General features: G+C 36.0%; 1 protein-coding gene across 4 annotated transcripts in view; it reads left to right on the top strand.

The window, feature by feature from the left end:
• The window catches only part of ME1 (malic enzyme 1), a 158,265-nt gene that overhangs the window by 65,410 nt on the left and 76,251 nt on the right, over nt 1-16,604 (top strand). For all 4 annotated transcript variants that reach the window (XM_048934878.1, XM_048934877.1, XM_048934880.1 and 1 more), the window contains exons 5-6: nt 3,886-3,961; nt 5,930-6,091. In XM_048934878.1, the coding sequence (XP_048790835.1) occupies nt 3,886-3,961; nt 5,930-6,091 (238 nt within the window). The remainder of the gene's footprint in view (nt 1-3,885; nt 3,962-5,929; nt 6,092-16,604) is intronic.

The following is a 16,604-nucleotide window of genomic DNA, read 5'->3' as shown; positions in this document are numbered from 1 at the left end:
CAACATAGTGACATACAGTGATTAGATTTTTTCTTTTTTGATTATCTCCCTACAATTCTGTGCCAAATTAGGCTTTTGAATCACTGTAAAATTTATAATAATGTTTCTGTTATTCTTTTAAATTCAGCTAATTTGAGTTGGCATATGTTATCTTCCATCTTCCAGAATACTTGAAACCAACCTCTTTGAAACCAGATGCCAAGCATGAAAACACTTCTATTATTTACAAACACATGATTTATTCATGTATTTCCCAGGACAACATCTTCTTTTCCATTGTCTTTCACTTACTGTTAATATTTACCTTTTCTATGAACTATACATGTCCAAGTTTTCAGAAATGGTAAAAGTTTGTACCATTCACTTACACCATTCACTTCACATAACACTGTTCCCATTTTGCTGTTGTTTTTAGATATAATCTCTGTGTTGTTTCCTACAAAATTTTATGTTTAAATATGGTTTGCATACGCAGTGTCTAGAAAGTTTAAAGACTGGGTTTCTCTTTACTGATGAATTCAGAATGAAGCTTAGAATCAGATGAAACTTCAGTGGCAACTATTTTCCTTACTGAAATAAATACTTTTGCACTAAAGTAATGAAATTCACTCCTGTACAAAGGGAAATGTTAAAGCAAAAAAAAATAGAAAATCTATAAACAGCTTCCTTTTTAAAATCAGACCATCGATAGTATCTATTGGGCCTCAGAAATCTTGGGAGGAGCATCACTAAGAAAAAGAACTTAATGGGTTAAGATGTAATTAAAAGCTTCAGTACTTGGTACTGTACTGGTAAAGTACAGTACATGGCAGGAGACCATGCTGAACAGTTACTATGAGAAATGCTGTTATCTCTTGGTGAATAAAGAGCAAACCATTCTATTCTTGGGATTTAGGTGCTTTAGCTTCTAGTACAATATTTATAATTGTACCACTTTGTATAATTTTAGCACAAATAGAAGGGAATTTCAACAGAGGAACTAGATTGGCTTATTTTGCAAAGTGCAGGAGTTTGAGAAAGTGAAGACTCAGAAACTGAAGCTGCTCCCTGTGAACTTTTATTATTATTATTTTTAAGCTTGTTGATTTAGATGGCATGGAGAAGTGAAATCACTTCTATTATAATTTTTATACAGTCCATAATTCAAATAAAGTTTTGAATGTGAAGGGCTGTGAGAAAAGTTTGAACTTCTCCATTCAAAAATGTTTGGCATGTTTGGCATTTTCTATGTTAGAATACCTCCTGTTTTAATAAGAAGAGGAAAGAAAGGATTATTCTGTTACTCCAAAATATTTTTGAACTTCAATAGAAAATAGACAAATATGTTAATGGTGAAACATTATTTCCTTGAAGCATGACAAAAAAATGCACTATTTAATTGTTTACTTTGTGCTAATAGATTAGAGTTCTAGTAAAACAAAGCCAAATTATGTAATTCAGAACGACCTTCATACTTCGGTAAAATCTACAGTATGGTGAAGTCAGTGAACCCTCAAAAATCCATCCTTTTTTTCAGTGGATCCTGATGTCCTGGCATGGTTCCACTAATCAGTCTTTAGGGTCTTACTGATGCTGTGACAAGAGAAAAGAAGGCATAGGAACTTCTTTGCATAATTTTTGCTGAACTGTAGCTTCATATACTTTCTTTCTATCCAAAATGATAGGACAAGGGGGAATGGTTTTAAACTAAAAGAGGGGAGATTTGGATTAGGTTTTAGGAAGAAATTTTTTAGTCAGAGGACAGTAAGGCCAAGGCCCAGGCTGCCCAAAGAGGCTGTAGATGCCCATCTCTGGAGGCATTCAAGAACAGGTTGGGTGGGATCCTGGGCAACATGATCTGGTGGATGGCAGGGAGGTTGGAGCTAGATGATTTTTAAGGTCCCCTCCAGCCTAAGCCATTCTATATTTCTATGAAGGGACAGAAGTAAAAGTTATACCTTTGGCTAGACTGGTTTGAATCACTGCTGAAATCTAACTGGAGCCAAAACAAGTAAAGGTGAGCGTTAGTGCCTATGCACTCAAAGACATGTTCCATGCAGATTTACACTGTGCCAGGTAGCTGCTCCAGCCTGAAGGACTGAGTCAAACCCATGGACACAACATGGGCTGCCTGTTGTTTGATTCTGGGCAGTGAGCATTGCTGACATCACTTATGGTTATGAATGTTATACACAGATGGAAAATTCTGTCTTATTTCTGAAAGTTTTTTTATAAATTACTCCCATTTAATCTGTGTAGCTTCCAGCCTGCAATGTTCTGTGGCTTGAGATTGCTGCCATGCTGCTGCTTTCTTAATTGTTCTCATGGTTATGCGTTGACAGCCAAAATATAACCATCATGTCTACTGGGTAGCCAAATACCTGGCTGTCTAAATAGTCAGAGTCACCCTATTAGCCCACTATTATAAAGCTTGTTCAGCTATTGCTGTTTCTGGCCATTGTATAGTCTCTCAGACATGAAAAAAAATGTATAGCCTGTTTTTCTGTGGTTGCATGCGTGTATCATTGCCAGCCTTAAAGGAGAAAAGTGCTTTAAATTAAAACTTGGAAGATGAGGACAACAGATTCAGATAAAGAGATTCCTTTCTCTTTTCATATTCTTATGGAATAAGGAAACTGTGCCCTTAAAATTAACAGCATCTTCTCAGTCAGGACAATACGTTCAGAAATGTGTTAATAACATATAGAAAGAGTGGAGGGAAAGGTGGAGGGAGGGGAATAAAATGCTTTCAACACGACTTTGTTTACACTTTAACCCCTATTTTTCACTGTTGTTTGAAAGTGATCCTCCTTGGACAGATTTCTGAAACAGGCTCTGAATACTTATTCAAATGTCCTTACAAATGTTTGGACAAAGTTCCTTCTGGAGCTGCCATCCTGCATTTATTTTCCTCTGCTGTGGAATTCACTCCATGGAGACCTTTCTCCTTGCTTTGCAAGAAAGAGGTCATTTAACCACAACTAGACTGCTCTGGCGCTTTAGAAAATCACTACAAAATCTTACTTCATTTAACACCAATGTATTAGGTCTGTGTAGATTGGAGAGCAGGGGAAAAGGAGAAGGGTAATATCTTTGGGTAGCTTTCTTTCTACACTTTTCATTCTGTTTAGCACTCTCATCTCTTCAGACTGGCCATCTCTGAAGCTTGCAATTTTGACAAACTGTTTTATGCTTTATGTAAGCCATTTACACAGCAGTTTATAAAACGGCTTATTTTACAGTGCATCAGAAAGGAAGCATCAGCACTTATTTTGCCTTGCTTCCTTACAGCATTTTGGGAAGGACTATCTTTTTCAGTTAAAAAGCACTCTTCAAAGTAAAAATTCAGTGTGCTTAGCCCTATAGGGCAGACTAGATACGCTTTCAAATTAGAGGTTTTCATTAGACAATTTACCACTTTAGTCTAATTAAATAACATTGTCTAAATATATAACCAAACACTCCTGAATTAATGATGATGACTTATTTCAGTTTTCATTCATAGATTAAAACTTCGGTGAATTTTTGCCTAAAAATTTTGGGACTGCATTAGTGATCATTGCTATAAAATGAATATGTTTTTTCAAGTCAGTAGATTAATGAATGCAGTTGAACATGTCAAATACCTGGAGAGTTTTAAAATGCAGCTTAATAATTTACAGAATTAAATCCTGCAGATTTTTATTGCACAATGAATCTTTGAGCAGTTATGTTTTCACTGTTACTTTTTCTCTGACTTCTAATAAATGCAGATATTTAATTCTCTTATTCCAAATAAACTAAGCATTTATTGAACAGAATTTATGTATGTCGAAAACATATGCATGGAGTTAATTTATGATTTAAATAATTTAGAAGGGAACAATTGTTAGCTTGTGTATATGAGAAGTATTCATTTATTTGCAGAGGTCTTTTTATTACTATCCATGATCAGGGGCACATTGCTGCAATGCTGAAGTCCTGGCCAGAGAGTGTCATCAAGGTAAGTTTGGTTTTGTTTGCTTGACAAAGCTGATACTGTCAGAGAACATTTACTGCACTGTTTAATTTCTTTCAGAGTGCTATTTATATTTTAGCCAATTCTTTATAATTGAGATTTAGAAGCAGTACATGTGGTGCACAACTGTTTTTAAAAAATGTATTAGTAATTGAATGTATGGAATTTTGAAATATATGTAGTCTTTGTATCATAAACATCCCAGCAAATTAGAAAAGAAAAAACATGTTGTATTTATGAGAGAAGTGGTGGCTGGCAACAGGAACTGTAAAATTTTTAACACCTTCTTCTAGGCTTCAGGGTCAATTGCTAGATGTGATCATATTTAATCTGTATTGCATTCTGAATCTGTTTCACAATGTTTCCGAGGAGACCTTTGCATGGATTTGGCAATCTGATGCTAAGGAATGTAGGTGTTTCATTTGCTCTCTGAGAATTTTCCACATCTTTACTACAGTAGTTGCACTTCACTGTTCTTGCTACAAGAACATTTTTATGGTGCTATCTACTTCACTGTGATTGAAATGTTAACACAAGAATTTGACAGTTGTACTGTAGCTACAGCAGTGGCTTTTTATTTATTTTTACATTTTTGCTTTATATGAAGCTGTTTAATATTTTGTCTCTATATTTGTACTCATGAATACGTGGAGTGTATTTCTGTAATCTAATATGAAAAATCTTCCTTATTAGTGCATATAACTTTGTGGGTTTTACTGAGTTTCTCTATTTCTATCAGTGGAAACACAATCTCATATGTATAAATATGATAGCACGTGTTATTTGCTCAAGAGAAAAGCAAATACACATTCAAAGGATAAGAACTAGGTGACTGTAGACAGCCCTGTGAAAAGCCAGCAGGAGTGGCAGGCTCTAGTTCTCCTGGAAACAGTGATGACAAAACCCAGGAGTCTGGGGATCTTCTTTTTGTGGATAACTTCACTTCCTACTCTGTTTTGATGTTGTTGACAGAAAAATGTAATAGGGAACAATGCCAGTTTCCTTGTAATGTAATATAAAATACGTTTCTAGGGTATTCTGAAAAGTTTTACATGCAAGTCCCATTTATGATGAAGTAAAAATCTAAAATAGTGCAACACAGCACAGTGATATACAATAAACCATTTCACAAATACAAATAAGCAGAGGAAAAGAATCTGGGGGTGTTAGCTGGCAGCTGGCTGAATACAAGCCATTAGTGTGCCTAGATGGCTAAGAAGGCCAGTTGCATCCTGGCTGTATCAGAAATAGCATTAGCAGCAGAAGCAGGGAGGCGATCATCTGTACTTGGCACTGATGAGGCCGCACCTTGAGTACTGTGATCAGTTTGGGGCTCCTCACTACAGGAGGGTGTCCAAAGAGGGGCAACAAAGCTGTGAGGGGTCTGGAGCACAAGTCTCAACAGGGAGTATCTGAGGGAACTGGAATTGTTGAGTCTGGAAAAGAGAAGGCTCAGGGGAGACCTTATCACTCTCTACAGCTACCTGAAAGGAGGTCATAGCAAGGTGAGGATCTGCCTCTTCTCCCAGGTAACTAGTGATAGGATGAGAGGTAGTGGCCTTAATGGCCTTAAGTTTGAGATTCAGATTGGATATTAGGAAAAATTTCTTCTCCAAAGGAGTGGTGAGGCAGGGCACAGGCTGCCCAGGGAGGTGGTTGAATCACCATCCCTGGAGGTGTTCGAGAAATGTGTAGATGTGGCACTGAGGGGCAGGGTGGTGATGGGTTGACAGTTGGACTTGGTGATCTCAGTGATCTTTTCTAACCTTAACGATCCCATGCACCTATGATTTCATGACTTTTGTTTTGTTGTTGTTTTATTTGTATCCATTGTACCTGTTTTTAAATGAAAATTTGAAGAACACCAATATGATTACAAAATAATTTGTACATACAAAGATGTATGTACAAATACTTTTTAAATTTTTAAAGTGCTTTTCTTTCTTCCTCCAGGCTATTGTAGTGACAGATGGAGAACGTATTCTTGGTCTTGGAGACCTTGGCTGTTATGGAATGGGCATCCCAGTTGGTAAACTGGCACTTTATACAGCATGTGGAGGAGTGAAACCTTTTGAGTGCCTACCTGTGATGTTGGATGTGGGAACAGATAATGAGGTAAGTACTTTTCTGAGGTGTACTGTTACCAGTTTTAAGGGAACTGTATAAAACTTGAACCATAAAAAGTTGTCTTTCTCTATTATGATATGGTTTGCAATTAAGTGGAAACTAAAAAGACATATGGAAAAAGTATCATCCTAATGTACAGTATATATTGTTTGATAAGGCTTGAGTATGTAAGGAAGATATTGTCTGTAAAAATGTACTGTGCACTCTGTGTCAGAAAGTTGTACAGCAAATTACATCTCAAGAAGGCAGGGATATTAGAGTTAAAACTAGGATAAAAAGCAGCATTCTTGCTCTACTTTTGCTGCAGAATTCCTCTGTAATGATTTCAAATGTGAGTTCATTCTGGCAGAACAGCTTGAAGCTACAGCCTTATATGTGTTCTGAGTGCACTTCTGTGTACTTCAGTTGTACATTAACTTCAGCTATAGAAATCTCTGTAATGCTATGAGTTTTCCCAAAATGATGTCCTAATGCTTCAAAAACTTTGCCTTCCTTGACTTGGCTTCCCATTTGTATGAAGTAGAGAGATTTAAAGGCAGCTAGTTATAGAAAATTGGTTTTGTTATTTCCAGAGCGCCTGGGATTACTAATTACTTGGCCTCTCTTGTTCCCGTTTTTGAGCTGAAAGAATATTTGAATTTGGTGTCTCTTAATGATATCAAATATCATCAGCAATATCGTTATCGTTATTTATCGTTAGAAGAAGTTACACTATGACTGATGCAAGCATTAAACTTTGTGAATGATAAACGTATCAGAGATTTATGTGTAATGAAGATAAATAAAACATTCTTGTACCGGTGAATTTAGCAGAGATTTCTAGATTGCTAGGCTGGGTGTGTGCAACTTCAGCTTCACCTCTGCCCCTGCCACGCCGGGATAGTTTAGAAAGTGTACATCATGAAAGCATTACTAAAATTAGGAATAGTCTGCTATTCTCTTTCTCTGTTTCCCCAAAATCTTCTCCTAAAAGTGAACAGGTTAACTTGTAAAGTGCATCTGATCACCGCAGGGAACAGCCATATCAAGTCACATAAAAATCTTATTAGCTATAAAATATTTTTTCCTGGTTTTAGTAGGTGGGACAGTCATTTAATCTATGATTAAGTGTTTCTAAGCAGCAAATGTCATCTGCTGCTTCTGATACTGCAATAGTCTTCCCATTTTTCTTTTATACCAAACTTCATTACTTCCCTTTTAAATTTTCATGGGATGTTATTGTCTTGACATGTATTAAACACATGTAGGTCATGCCAAAAGTATTGCCTCCTATTTATTTCCAAGGGCACCACAACAGATACAAAGAGCACAGGAGCACTATTTGTTAGAGCAAAGTATCAGCTACAAAACACCATTTTCAACACAGTCACCGACATTAGCTATGCATTTTCACCGGCGATGAACATGAGCCTGCATGCTGTGCTCATAAAAATCTGCCCAATTGGAAGGGACCACTGTCACTTTGACTGCTGCAGAAACATGTCATCGACTGTCTAACTGTGCTCACATCCACTGTTTGGTCTCCATAAATGGTTAGCAAGTGTTGACAAATAGCAGTGGGTGCCATTTTCTTTTCATATGGAGGAATTTAGTGACACACCTTTGCTTCATGTGCAATGTCAGACATCGTTTTTCAGACTGCCCCTCTGCTGCCACTTGTCACACAGCAAGAACATGTAGTGAAATCTTGACGGGAAGGTTCAACCTCTACTGCCATACCACCAACATCCACTTCTGATATTGTGGACCAAAATTAAAAAAGCAGGAGATGTTACTTTCAGAGCAACCTCACTACAAGTGTGTGTGTGTGCATATGTAACTCTACAAGTACCAAAAAAAAGTGTACATGTACTAGTAGTTCAACTTTTATAATGCTCTTCTCGTGGCTAAACAATGAGGTCAAGGTTTCTAAAAGGGTGGTCAACCTTAAGTGTTACAAGATGCAAACAAACTCCATGAGCTGGTGTGTATTGATGTTCTGGCACCTCCTATTAGGAGGACTGCCCAGTCATCTCAAAGCCTCAATTCAATTTACTGCTGAAAGAGGCCTTAAACTAATCTTCAGTGAATGGATGGCTGAATAAAGAGGTTTTGTATTTGATTGTTGTTTTTTTCCTCACAGTTATAGTGGGTGCAAGAAATAATATTAGCCTACAATTCAGCACTGTTCATGCTCATCTGAGTTTTTGCAATGGAGAGGAGAAGTCAACAGGGTGTGAGAAATTAAGTTTCTGAGTCATGGTTGGGTTACCTACTAAAGGCTCTTCTGAGGTTGTGCTAGACTGCACTTCAATGAGTAGATGGATGGTTGTTTTTTTTCCCATTGGGACTGCTCAGAGTATTAAGCATTTACCTTTGAGCTGTAACTGGGAATGAGATCCCAGAATTTGCCACTTAACTGAAGAGACTGCATGGGTCTGATTCTATTCATTGTACATTTGGAGCTTGCATCTTGTCTTTTGATACTTCAGTCATGTCAGGAGTCCAGGGACACCAGCTCCCTTAGTTTCTTCCCTCTCACCCCCCTTCTCATAGCTCCTGTTCTCTCCTTAATGCTGGTGTTTGTCTGGCAAGGTGTTGAGCCACTTCAGGGCTGTGCTAATTGTATTTGTCAAGCTGCTATGGAATGGTACTTATGTTACTTACCTTAAAATCTAAACCTCTCTGACAAATAGCAGTGTTTTTATGCTGTATTTTCTTACTCAAGCCAGAATTTTCCATTATCAGATGCAATGGAAATCAGCCTAATAACTTGGGCATATATAAATAATAATTATGCTGAACATGTTTTTCAAAATGTGCAGATGTTTTCCATTTAGATTAGTTTCTTCTCCCTTTCTGTGGGGGCCTCAGTGCTTTAAAATGTTTAAAAATATGTATCTTTGGCAACTTTAAACCTGTTGTGCAGAACCTGCAAAATCTCCAGAAAGATTAAATCTTACTTTAAAGCAGATTGCAAGAAAAACTTACAAATTTTCATCCTGTATTGTTTTGCTTTGTTTTTTTTTACATACAGGACACAAAATAGTACATAGGAACTCGGTCCATTCTAATGATTATTGAATGTTTTATTACTGCTAGTTTTAGCAGAGGCATTTTTAGCTTCGGTGTTATCCTGCTACTCATAAAATGAGGGAATGAAAAGAAAATGCAGCATTTTTATACAGTTGTTCAGTTAGTAAGACAAATGGAAAATTCTTCCTTACAAGTAAAAAATTATCTAGTTGAAAGACTTGCATGACTGAAATAGTAAATTTCTCTGTGTTATCAACACAGGACTGAGAGTCTAAGAGGAGTGGTGTTGACTACTGCCAAAACTAGCATGCATAGTTTTAAGTCATTGACAAATTGGAGGCAAGCAATCACTCTTAGAACATTTGAATATAAATATTTTAATTCATTATATACTGTTAATTATTTACCATGAAAATTTCAGTGCAAGTTGTGTCTTATTTAGTAACTGTATTTGTAGGTGAAAATGATGTTTCTCAGTTGGGATTTCAATCCACGTTAAGCATACTTGTATATCAGTCACTGTACTGATATCAGAGTGTTGTTAGGAATGCTGAGGTAGTGTGATTTCTGGATTCTGGGCATTCGTCAAACATTAGAGTGGCATATATTAATTGCCTTCTAATGGTTAAAGGATCTGCTTGCAGAAAAATGATAAATAGGTGTCACAGTACAGCAACTACAACTTAGTGGAGACTTCCCTGAAATATTTTCTCTGCTGGAAGTGGGATGTTTTAAGGGTGAAGGAAATAATCAAGCAGAATCAATGCAAAACATTCAGACATTAAAATACAAATGATGTTTATTTACTACTTAAAACTCTTAATAAACTCAAAAAATAAATAATAAACAGTAGGCATATCTGTTGGTTAAAAAAAACCACGCTCACAAGATGGATTCTGTACTGGGAATGGCCAGTTGTGGAAGCTGTGGAAGGGTTCATTGTATGTTAGCATTTAAACATAAGCCGTTTACTGTATCTTTCAATTTAGTAAAAAAACATTCAATTTTTTTTAAATTGTACTTTCCCATAGAACTGAGAGGTCAAGACATGTGGTGTTGAAACCTCTTGTGTCCTGGAGCCATCTCAGGATTGCTCAGCAGTCTCAGTAGTGTCAGGCTGACAGTTGGATTTGATGACCTTGAAGGCCTTTTCAAACCTGGATGTTTCTGGCTGCATCCAGGATGGTTTTAAAGAAGCTGGACAAAGAAACTTTGTTTTGCTCTGGATAGGCATGGTTAGATAGAAGACTGGTCGGATATATATATGCCATTATTGGCATCTAACTTCATACAGATGAACCATGAGTGTCAGTACGCTTTTTGCAAATGTGTATCTGATGCTGTTCCTTTATTCATACAACTGACAAACACAGTCATGTAAGTACTGAACAGTGCACAAAAGAGAGAAATGTGAAAGGCTGTTGCTAGAGCAGCTCCTGCTCCTTCATCTGCCACACCACAGGGACTATAAGAAAATGGGTTGTTACTGGAAGCTATTTCTCTCATGCATACATTGGAATATTTTTTCCTTAAATTACTGCAAGTATTTAAATGCAGGAATGTGACAGCTCTCACAGTTGCCCTAAATAGGTCAATAAGCATTACTGGGCTGGTAGTTCAGATATTTCTGGAGGAATGACAGGCATCCATGGCGGAAGACTGAATCCAGAAAAGCTAAGGTGCAAATTCAAGCTCAGTTCTTCAACTTGGTGTTGTAGTTAGCTTTCTGAATTTCCCCAAATTACTTCCACATGTCATAAGAACTTGTACCAATCTTCAACTTTTACATTCTTCCAAAATATCATGCTATGAATGTGAATAAGGAAGCTGCTGATAAAACATAGAGACAAACCTGCTTCTATTATTTCTATTCCAGTCAAAATAGAAACTTGGATAGAAGGAAGCTCACTGCAGCAGAAAAGTGCAGTTTCTAATTGTCAGGTTCGGCCTGCTTCCTGTGACAAGTGGGTGAAGGGATCCATAGATCCATGCCCTGGGAAAGGGAGTTGGAAGAAGGGAAATTGCAGGGAGATGGGCCGAGACAAGAAAAAACTGTGATATGTTATGGTGTGGAATAATGATGAAAAACCATAAAACCATGGCATTAATGAAACTAAAGACGCAAACTTATTAAAAAAATCACGCACATTGCCTACAGCTGTAGGGATTTCTGAATAAAACATAGTCACAATTATCATTCATATGTAGATGATTTGCACTTCTACACTGAAGTTTATGTAGTTAATGCATTATAAAATTGTTACGATCTCTGAATTTAAAGAAGTCATATTCCTTTTGCCTTGTTCTTGGATTTGACTCTTAGAACTAGAGCCAGCTCCTCAGTGATAGTGTACTGAATAATAATGACTAAATGAAATAAATGAATAAATTATAATGGAACTTTCTGAATTCCACAAAAAAAATATTTATATAGACAGGAGCAAGGAGTTATCTTTGTAGCTGGGGATCTACTTTCTGGGTTATGTTCTGCAGGTGTGTTCACTAACAGTTTTGAGCATTTCTGATATGCACACGATCTGTGTAGGGTGCAGACAGTGGATTTCTAGATATACAACTTTTCATGTTGCTATGTTAAATGTGATTGATCAGTTTAACCCATCTTACTGAGATAGATGGTCTCTTTTCCATGTTCCATGTTCCACAGAGCAGTGAGTCCAGAGCAGGTACTCAAAGGTTATGCTGTGGCCTAATCATGCTGATCTCCAGACATTACAATGTCTAAAACTATTGATGTAGTAAATCTTCAGGCAGTATATTTCCTGTTCCTGCCATTCTGACTGGAGATGGTTGCAGTTACCTTTTCAGGAGTTCAGACCTTATCAGGAATTTTTCTTGCTCTTTGCAGTCTCTTTCACAAATTTGGTGCTATTTTACAAGTAGATTTTTTCCCCTTAAATCTCGCTACAAGATCCTTCCACTTGCCAGCACTTCAATAAACATGAAAATTCATGAATGTTCCTTCTTTACTCCTACTTCTCCCTTCCAGTTGGCAAGAAAATGCTGCAGTAGGGTATTACTTTTCATACAGACCGTCATGAATCATTTTTTGTTTTCACTGCTCAAAAATACTGAGAAGTCAAGTCAGTTCTGAATTACAATTCTGTCCAGCCCATGGTGCTGAAGAAGAAAACCCCAACCCAAGATTTTTTAATTTTCAGGAATTAGTAGCCTTCTTTTAAATTTATTCAGTTATTTGGAGTGGACTGAGTCTGCCTTAGAGAAGGGTGTGGACAAGTGCAATATATTTTTCTTGTTTCTTCTAAAATTAGGGGGCTTTGGTACAGTAGAAAAGATACAGAGTATAACTAATGACCTTCTAAAGACTGAAAGGAAGGAGTGAAAAAAGAACGAGTAAGACGATATCGAGTCTAGATTTTACAGTCTATAGTATGGAGAAAACGGAAAGTCTGAATCTGAGTATGTCTGGCATTTCCCAAAAATGCAGAAAGGGATATATCTAAAATTGTCCTTCAAGCCATGATTTTAATGAGAATGGATAAAGTTTTTTGCACTGATACAATTATGAAGCTAGAATGGAGCAGGATAATAATATATGGAGTGTGTTTGCTTCAGTGCAGAATAATTGTCTCTATGCCATTCCCCTTAAAATTTCACTTCTAAAACAAATATGGCATCGGCCATCTCTCCTAAATAGCTTCATTTAAAAAAAAAAAAAAGAAAAGGAAGCAATCAGAAATACCTGAAACTGAGCTAACATCCATATTGTACTTGCAAACATAAAGGAGTTGGGAAAAGGGTGTAATTTATGACAGCTGCCATTTGCCCCTCATTGCAGAGGCCTTTCTACAATTTTCTGGAGCTGCTCACACAAATCTGACAGCTGATCATTTTTGGCACTTTTTGGAGAGCTTTCCTTCTCTTGATTTTAAGGGTTCTTTTACTCAACAGTGCTTGCAATGCGTTTAGAAACATTCACAACTTGAAAATATCAAAAGTTCTTTTGCCTCTAACTCAGAAGTTTTGAGAATTTCTAAGTGTAATAATAAGTCCAGATTTGCCATTTGAATGTTTCTGCCATATGCTGCTAATTTGTTGTTGAGACATGCAGACCTCGGTCTTTTGACTATGCATTATCTTGCTCCTTCTGTCTCAAAGTATTGTTTTACAATAGCCTGTTCTCTCAGTTTATAGCTCCCTATTTCTCAGATTTTGAGACTTGTGATAAAGTGAAGTTGGATTGTCAGAAAAGCACATAGAAAACAATAAAACAGAAGAGGAAATGAAATCAAAGCTTTAGGCAGTAGACAAGAAATGATATTAAATAAGCCTACTTTAATCAAAACTTGAAATAAATGGAAAAGTAAGGGTTTATGTAAGTGATTCTGTGATTCTGTGATCCAATGGTGAATGGTATATCCAAATCAATGGCTTGACAAGGCAAGTCTACACCAGAGGAAATACTGAGCTAATTTATTAAATTTTATCAGAACTAGAGGAGAGTTTGTAGAGGTTTTTACTCAGTTGGAGGTACAGTATTCTGTAATTTGTTGTTGTTCTTTTTTCTCCTAATTAGTATTATTTCTAAATGATTATGTGTTTCCTTGGTTGTATTAAACTTGATTCTTCAGTCTGTAGAAGGCTGTATGTAAATGGCTTATGCTTTCTAAGGGAGGCACTGTGTGCTGAGCATGAAAGCATTGCCTACCCCTTTTATGAAATAATTGTGCACAACAGGGAACAGCATTTGTTCATGATATTTAGAGCTGTTAACTCTTTTGACTCATTTGCAAATGTAGATCATATGCTATCTTTACCATGGCATTTCCAGAGGAATGTATTACATCACCGCCTGTGTTTTCGCTTAGAGGCTTTTCTTATATTTTGTTAGGCTCAGCTCAGTAGCTGTGGTTATCAGTAGATTATCAATAAAATTCCAGTATAAGTGGGCTTTTCTTTTAAACATTTACTCAATTAAAATGTTTTTCAGACTCAGTTATATATTATCTACACTAACCACATTTTGACTGCTAGTATATTCACTTGTAATGAACTTCTTTCTTTAAAGAGTAGAAAGACATTCTGTGTTTACATTATTTCTGTTATAATGTATGTCTTCTTTTGTTCTAATACAAAAATGAAAAATACCTTCCTCTAAACTTTCTTTCAGAATATAAATTTGTCAAACCAATGAACTAATCATACAATTAAAAAAAAAAAAAAACAAAAGTACAACAGTGTAAAATTTTAATTTTCTTCATCTGGGTTTGCTTTTGTCGTTGTACAAATTTACTGCAATCTATAATACTCACTGAATTGTTCTTGCACACTTAAATTAAAAGAGAATTTTGAGTTAATTTTACCTTTCTAATATCTTTAATACTAATAATATAATGTTGTATAAAATATTATTATATATTTCAGAACTGGACTTCACTTTACTATCATTGTGTTTTCCTCTACTTTAACTGTATTGTACTTAGATTTCTATAAAACACTGGAGATCAGTACTTGCAATCAATCTCCTTGGAACCATTCGCTATCTCACATTGCTTGAGTCCTAGACCAAAAAATAAGGCCTTCCTAGTGTACCTACATAGATAGCAATCTTTTTGTCTATCCTCTATTATCTTTCCAATACTTGAGATTCAACAGAATAGACAAATATAACCTCATATTTGAACAATTAATCTTGAGAATGTGACCCAGCATTCCTGAACTCAGTAAGCTCCAAATGACTGGGTAAGATAAAAGTACCTTGAGAGTCATCTGAACCCAGGTTAATCATCTGAGGCTAATTTTATGAAGAGATGTAGACATTTCTTGTAGAGGATCTGCCTCAAATTGGTCTAATGAATTATATCTTGAAACTATCTGTTTTTGTCCAATGACTACTAAAAGAGCTTAGACTAGATTAGATGTTGAAATATCCAATATAGATTCTTAATTTAAATAAGACAAATTCATACTTGGTTTGCCCTTCACTTTCCTCTCTGCTACATGCTTCTTCCACATCATTCAAACTTCTAAAAAGATTAAACTTGTTTTTGAACACAGCAACTTTTTTTTTATATATAACACTTCGTATCATTGAGAAATGCCATTCTACTGCTTAATGTGTGAGAATACCTCAACAATGATCTCTCACTTTTGTTCATTTGTCATCCTCCAAACTTTGCCATTTTGGCTAGGAGAGTATGGCATTCTTTTCCCTAGACTGTTATTTTTATGAAATAGATTGTTTATGAATATTTCTTCTGTGAAATAATCTATTTCATTAGACCATGGAAAATCTGAGAGAGCCAGATGGGGTATCAGATTGTTGCACTTACCAAACAGTGTATCTGCAGTGATTTTATGAACCCAAGAAGAAGCAGAGGAGGAAACGGCTTTAGCAGAAAGAGCGTTAATGCAGGCACTAGATTTATGTCTCAGTTTCAGTTCATATTAAAGAGTATGAGCTGTATACTGATATTACCAGCAGTTACATCAGTTCATTTCATTTCTTTTCACTCCACATTTCAGTAAAAAGGGATTTATAAAAGAGAGTAGAAATGAATATCTGGAAATGCTTATTTTGGATAGTATGCATGAATATCCATAGACCAAACTGATGGCAGACCTTATTTCAAAATACAGCAAACATTTTCAATTCTTAACACTCAGAAAATGGCAAAAGATACTGTTTGTTTTAGTTGGCTTCTGTTCTTTCTGAAACTAGCTGTCTGCTTCTTCAGCACTTTGACAATCAGTGGAGAAGACAAGAGTGGGAATGAGCCATAAATATAGTTATTATAACAAACTCTGAGATAAGATGCATCATCTCTGTTACCACAGAAATAGACCTAGTTTCTGAGACAAAACATCATGGGCTGATGGTGAGGCTGATCCTAAAACCTTGGGCCTTGCTCTAAAAGGTCTACATTGCGCACAGAGCTACTTCTGCCTTATTTTTTTCCTGCTGTTAGGAAATCAGGCATAATCAAAAGCTGAGATGTAAGCATCAAAAGAATACCATTAGACTTTGTTAGTAATTTCTAGTTTGTCAAAGGGTCATTGTTGGTGTTACCTTTTTATGTAGGAAGAGACTCAACCTATTTGGTTCCAGTAAAGATCATGGCTGTGTCAGCACTGGAGACAGGGATGCCAGGGTCAAAGATATTCTGTGAATGTCCATAAGGGATTAATTTATGGAAGTAAATGAAATAAATAGATACAAGTTTAACGAAGTTGAGAATAAGAGGACATAGCAAGTGACAAAGATTTATAGTTACATCTGAAAAAAAACAAAAATCATCACAAAATATCAGAACTGTTGATCAGAAACAAGACATACTGATAAAATGAAATAAGATTTTCAGTTTTATAAATAGTGCATATGTTAAAATTATCTTCATTTTGCTTTGTAGTGAAATCAAGACACAATTTGTCTGTTATTAAATTGTGAGTTGAAAAAGAAAAAAAAAAAGTCTCTAATTTCTAGAAAAATTTTCACTGGGGCCAGAAT

Source organism: Lagopus muta, chromosome 2 (genome assembly GCF_023343835.1).
Source record: "Lagopus muta isolate bLagMut1 chromosome 2, bLagMut1 primary, whole genome shotgun sequence".
NCBI classification, from domain to species: domain Eukaryota; kingdom Metazoa; phylum Chordata; class Aves; order Galliformes; family Phasianidae; genus Lagopus; species Lagopus muta.
The sequence above is the reverse complement of the archived record's forward strand: the minus strand, read 5'-3'. Positions and strand labels throughout refer to the sequence as shown.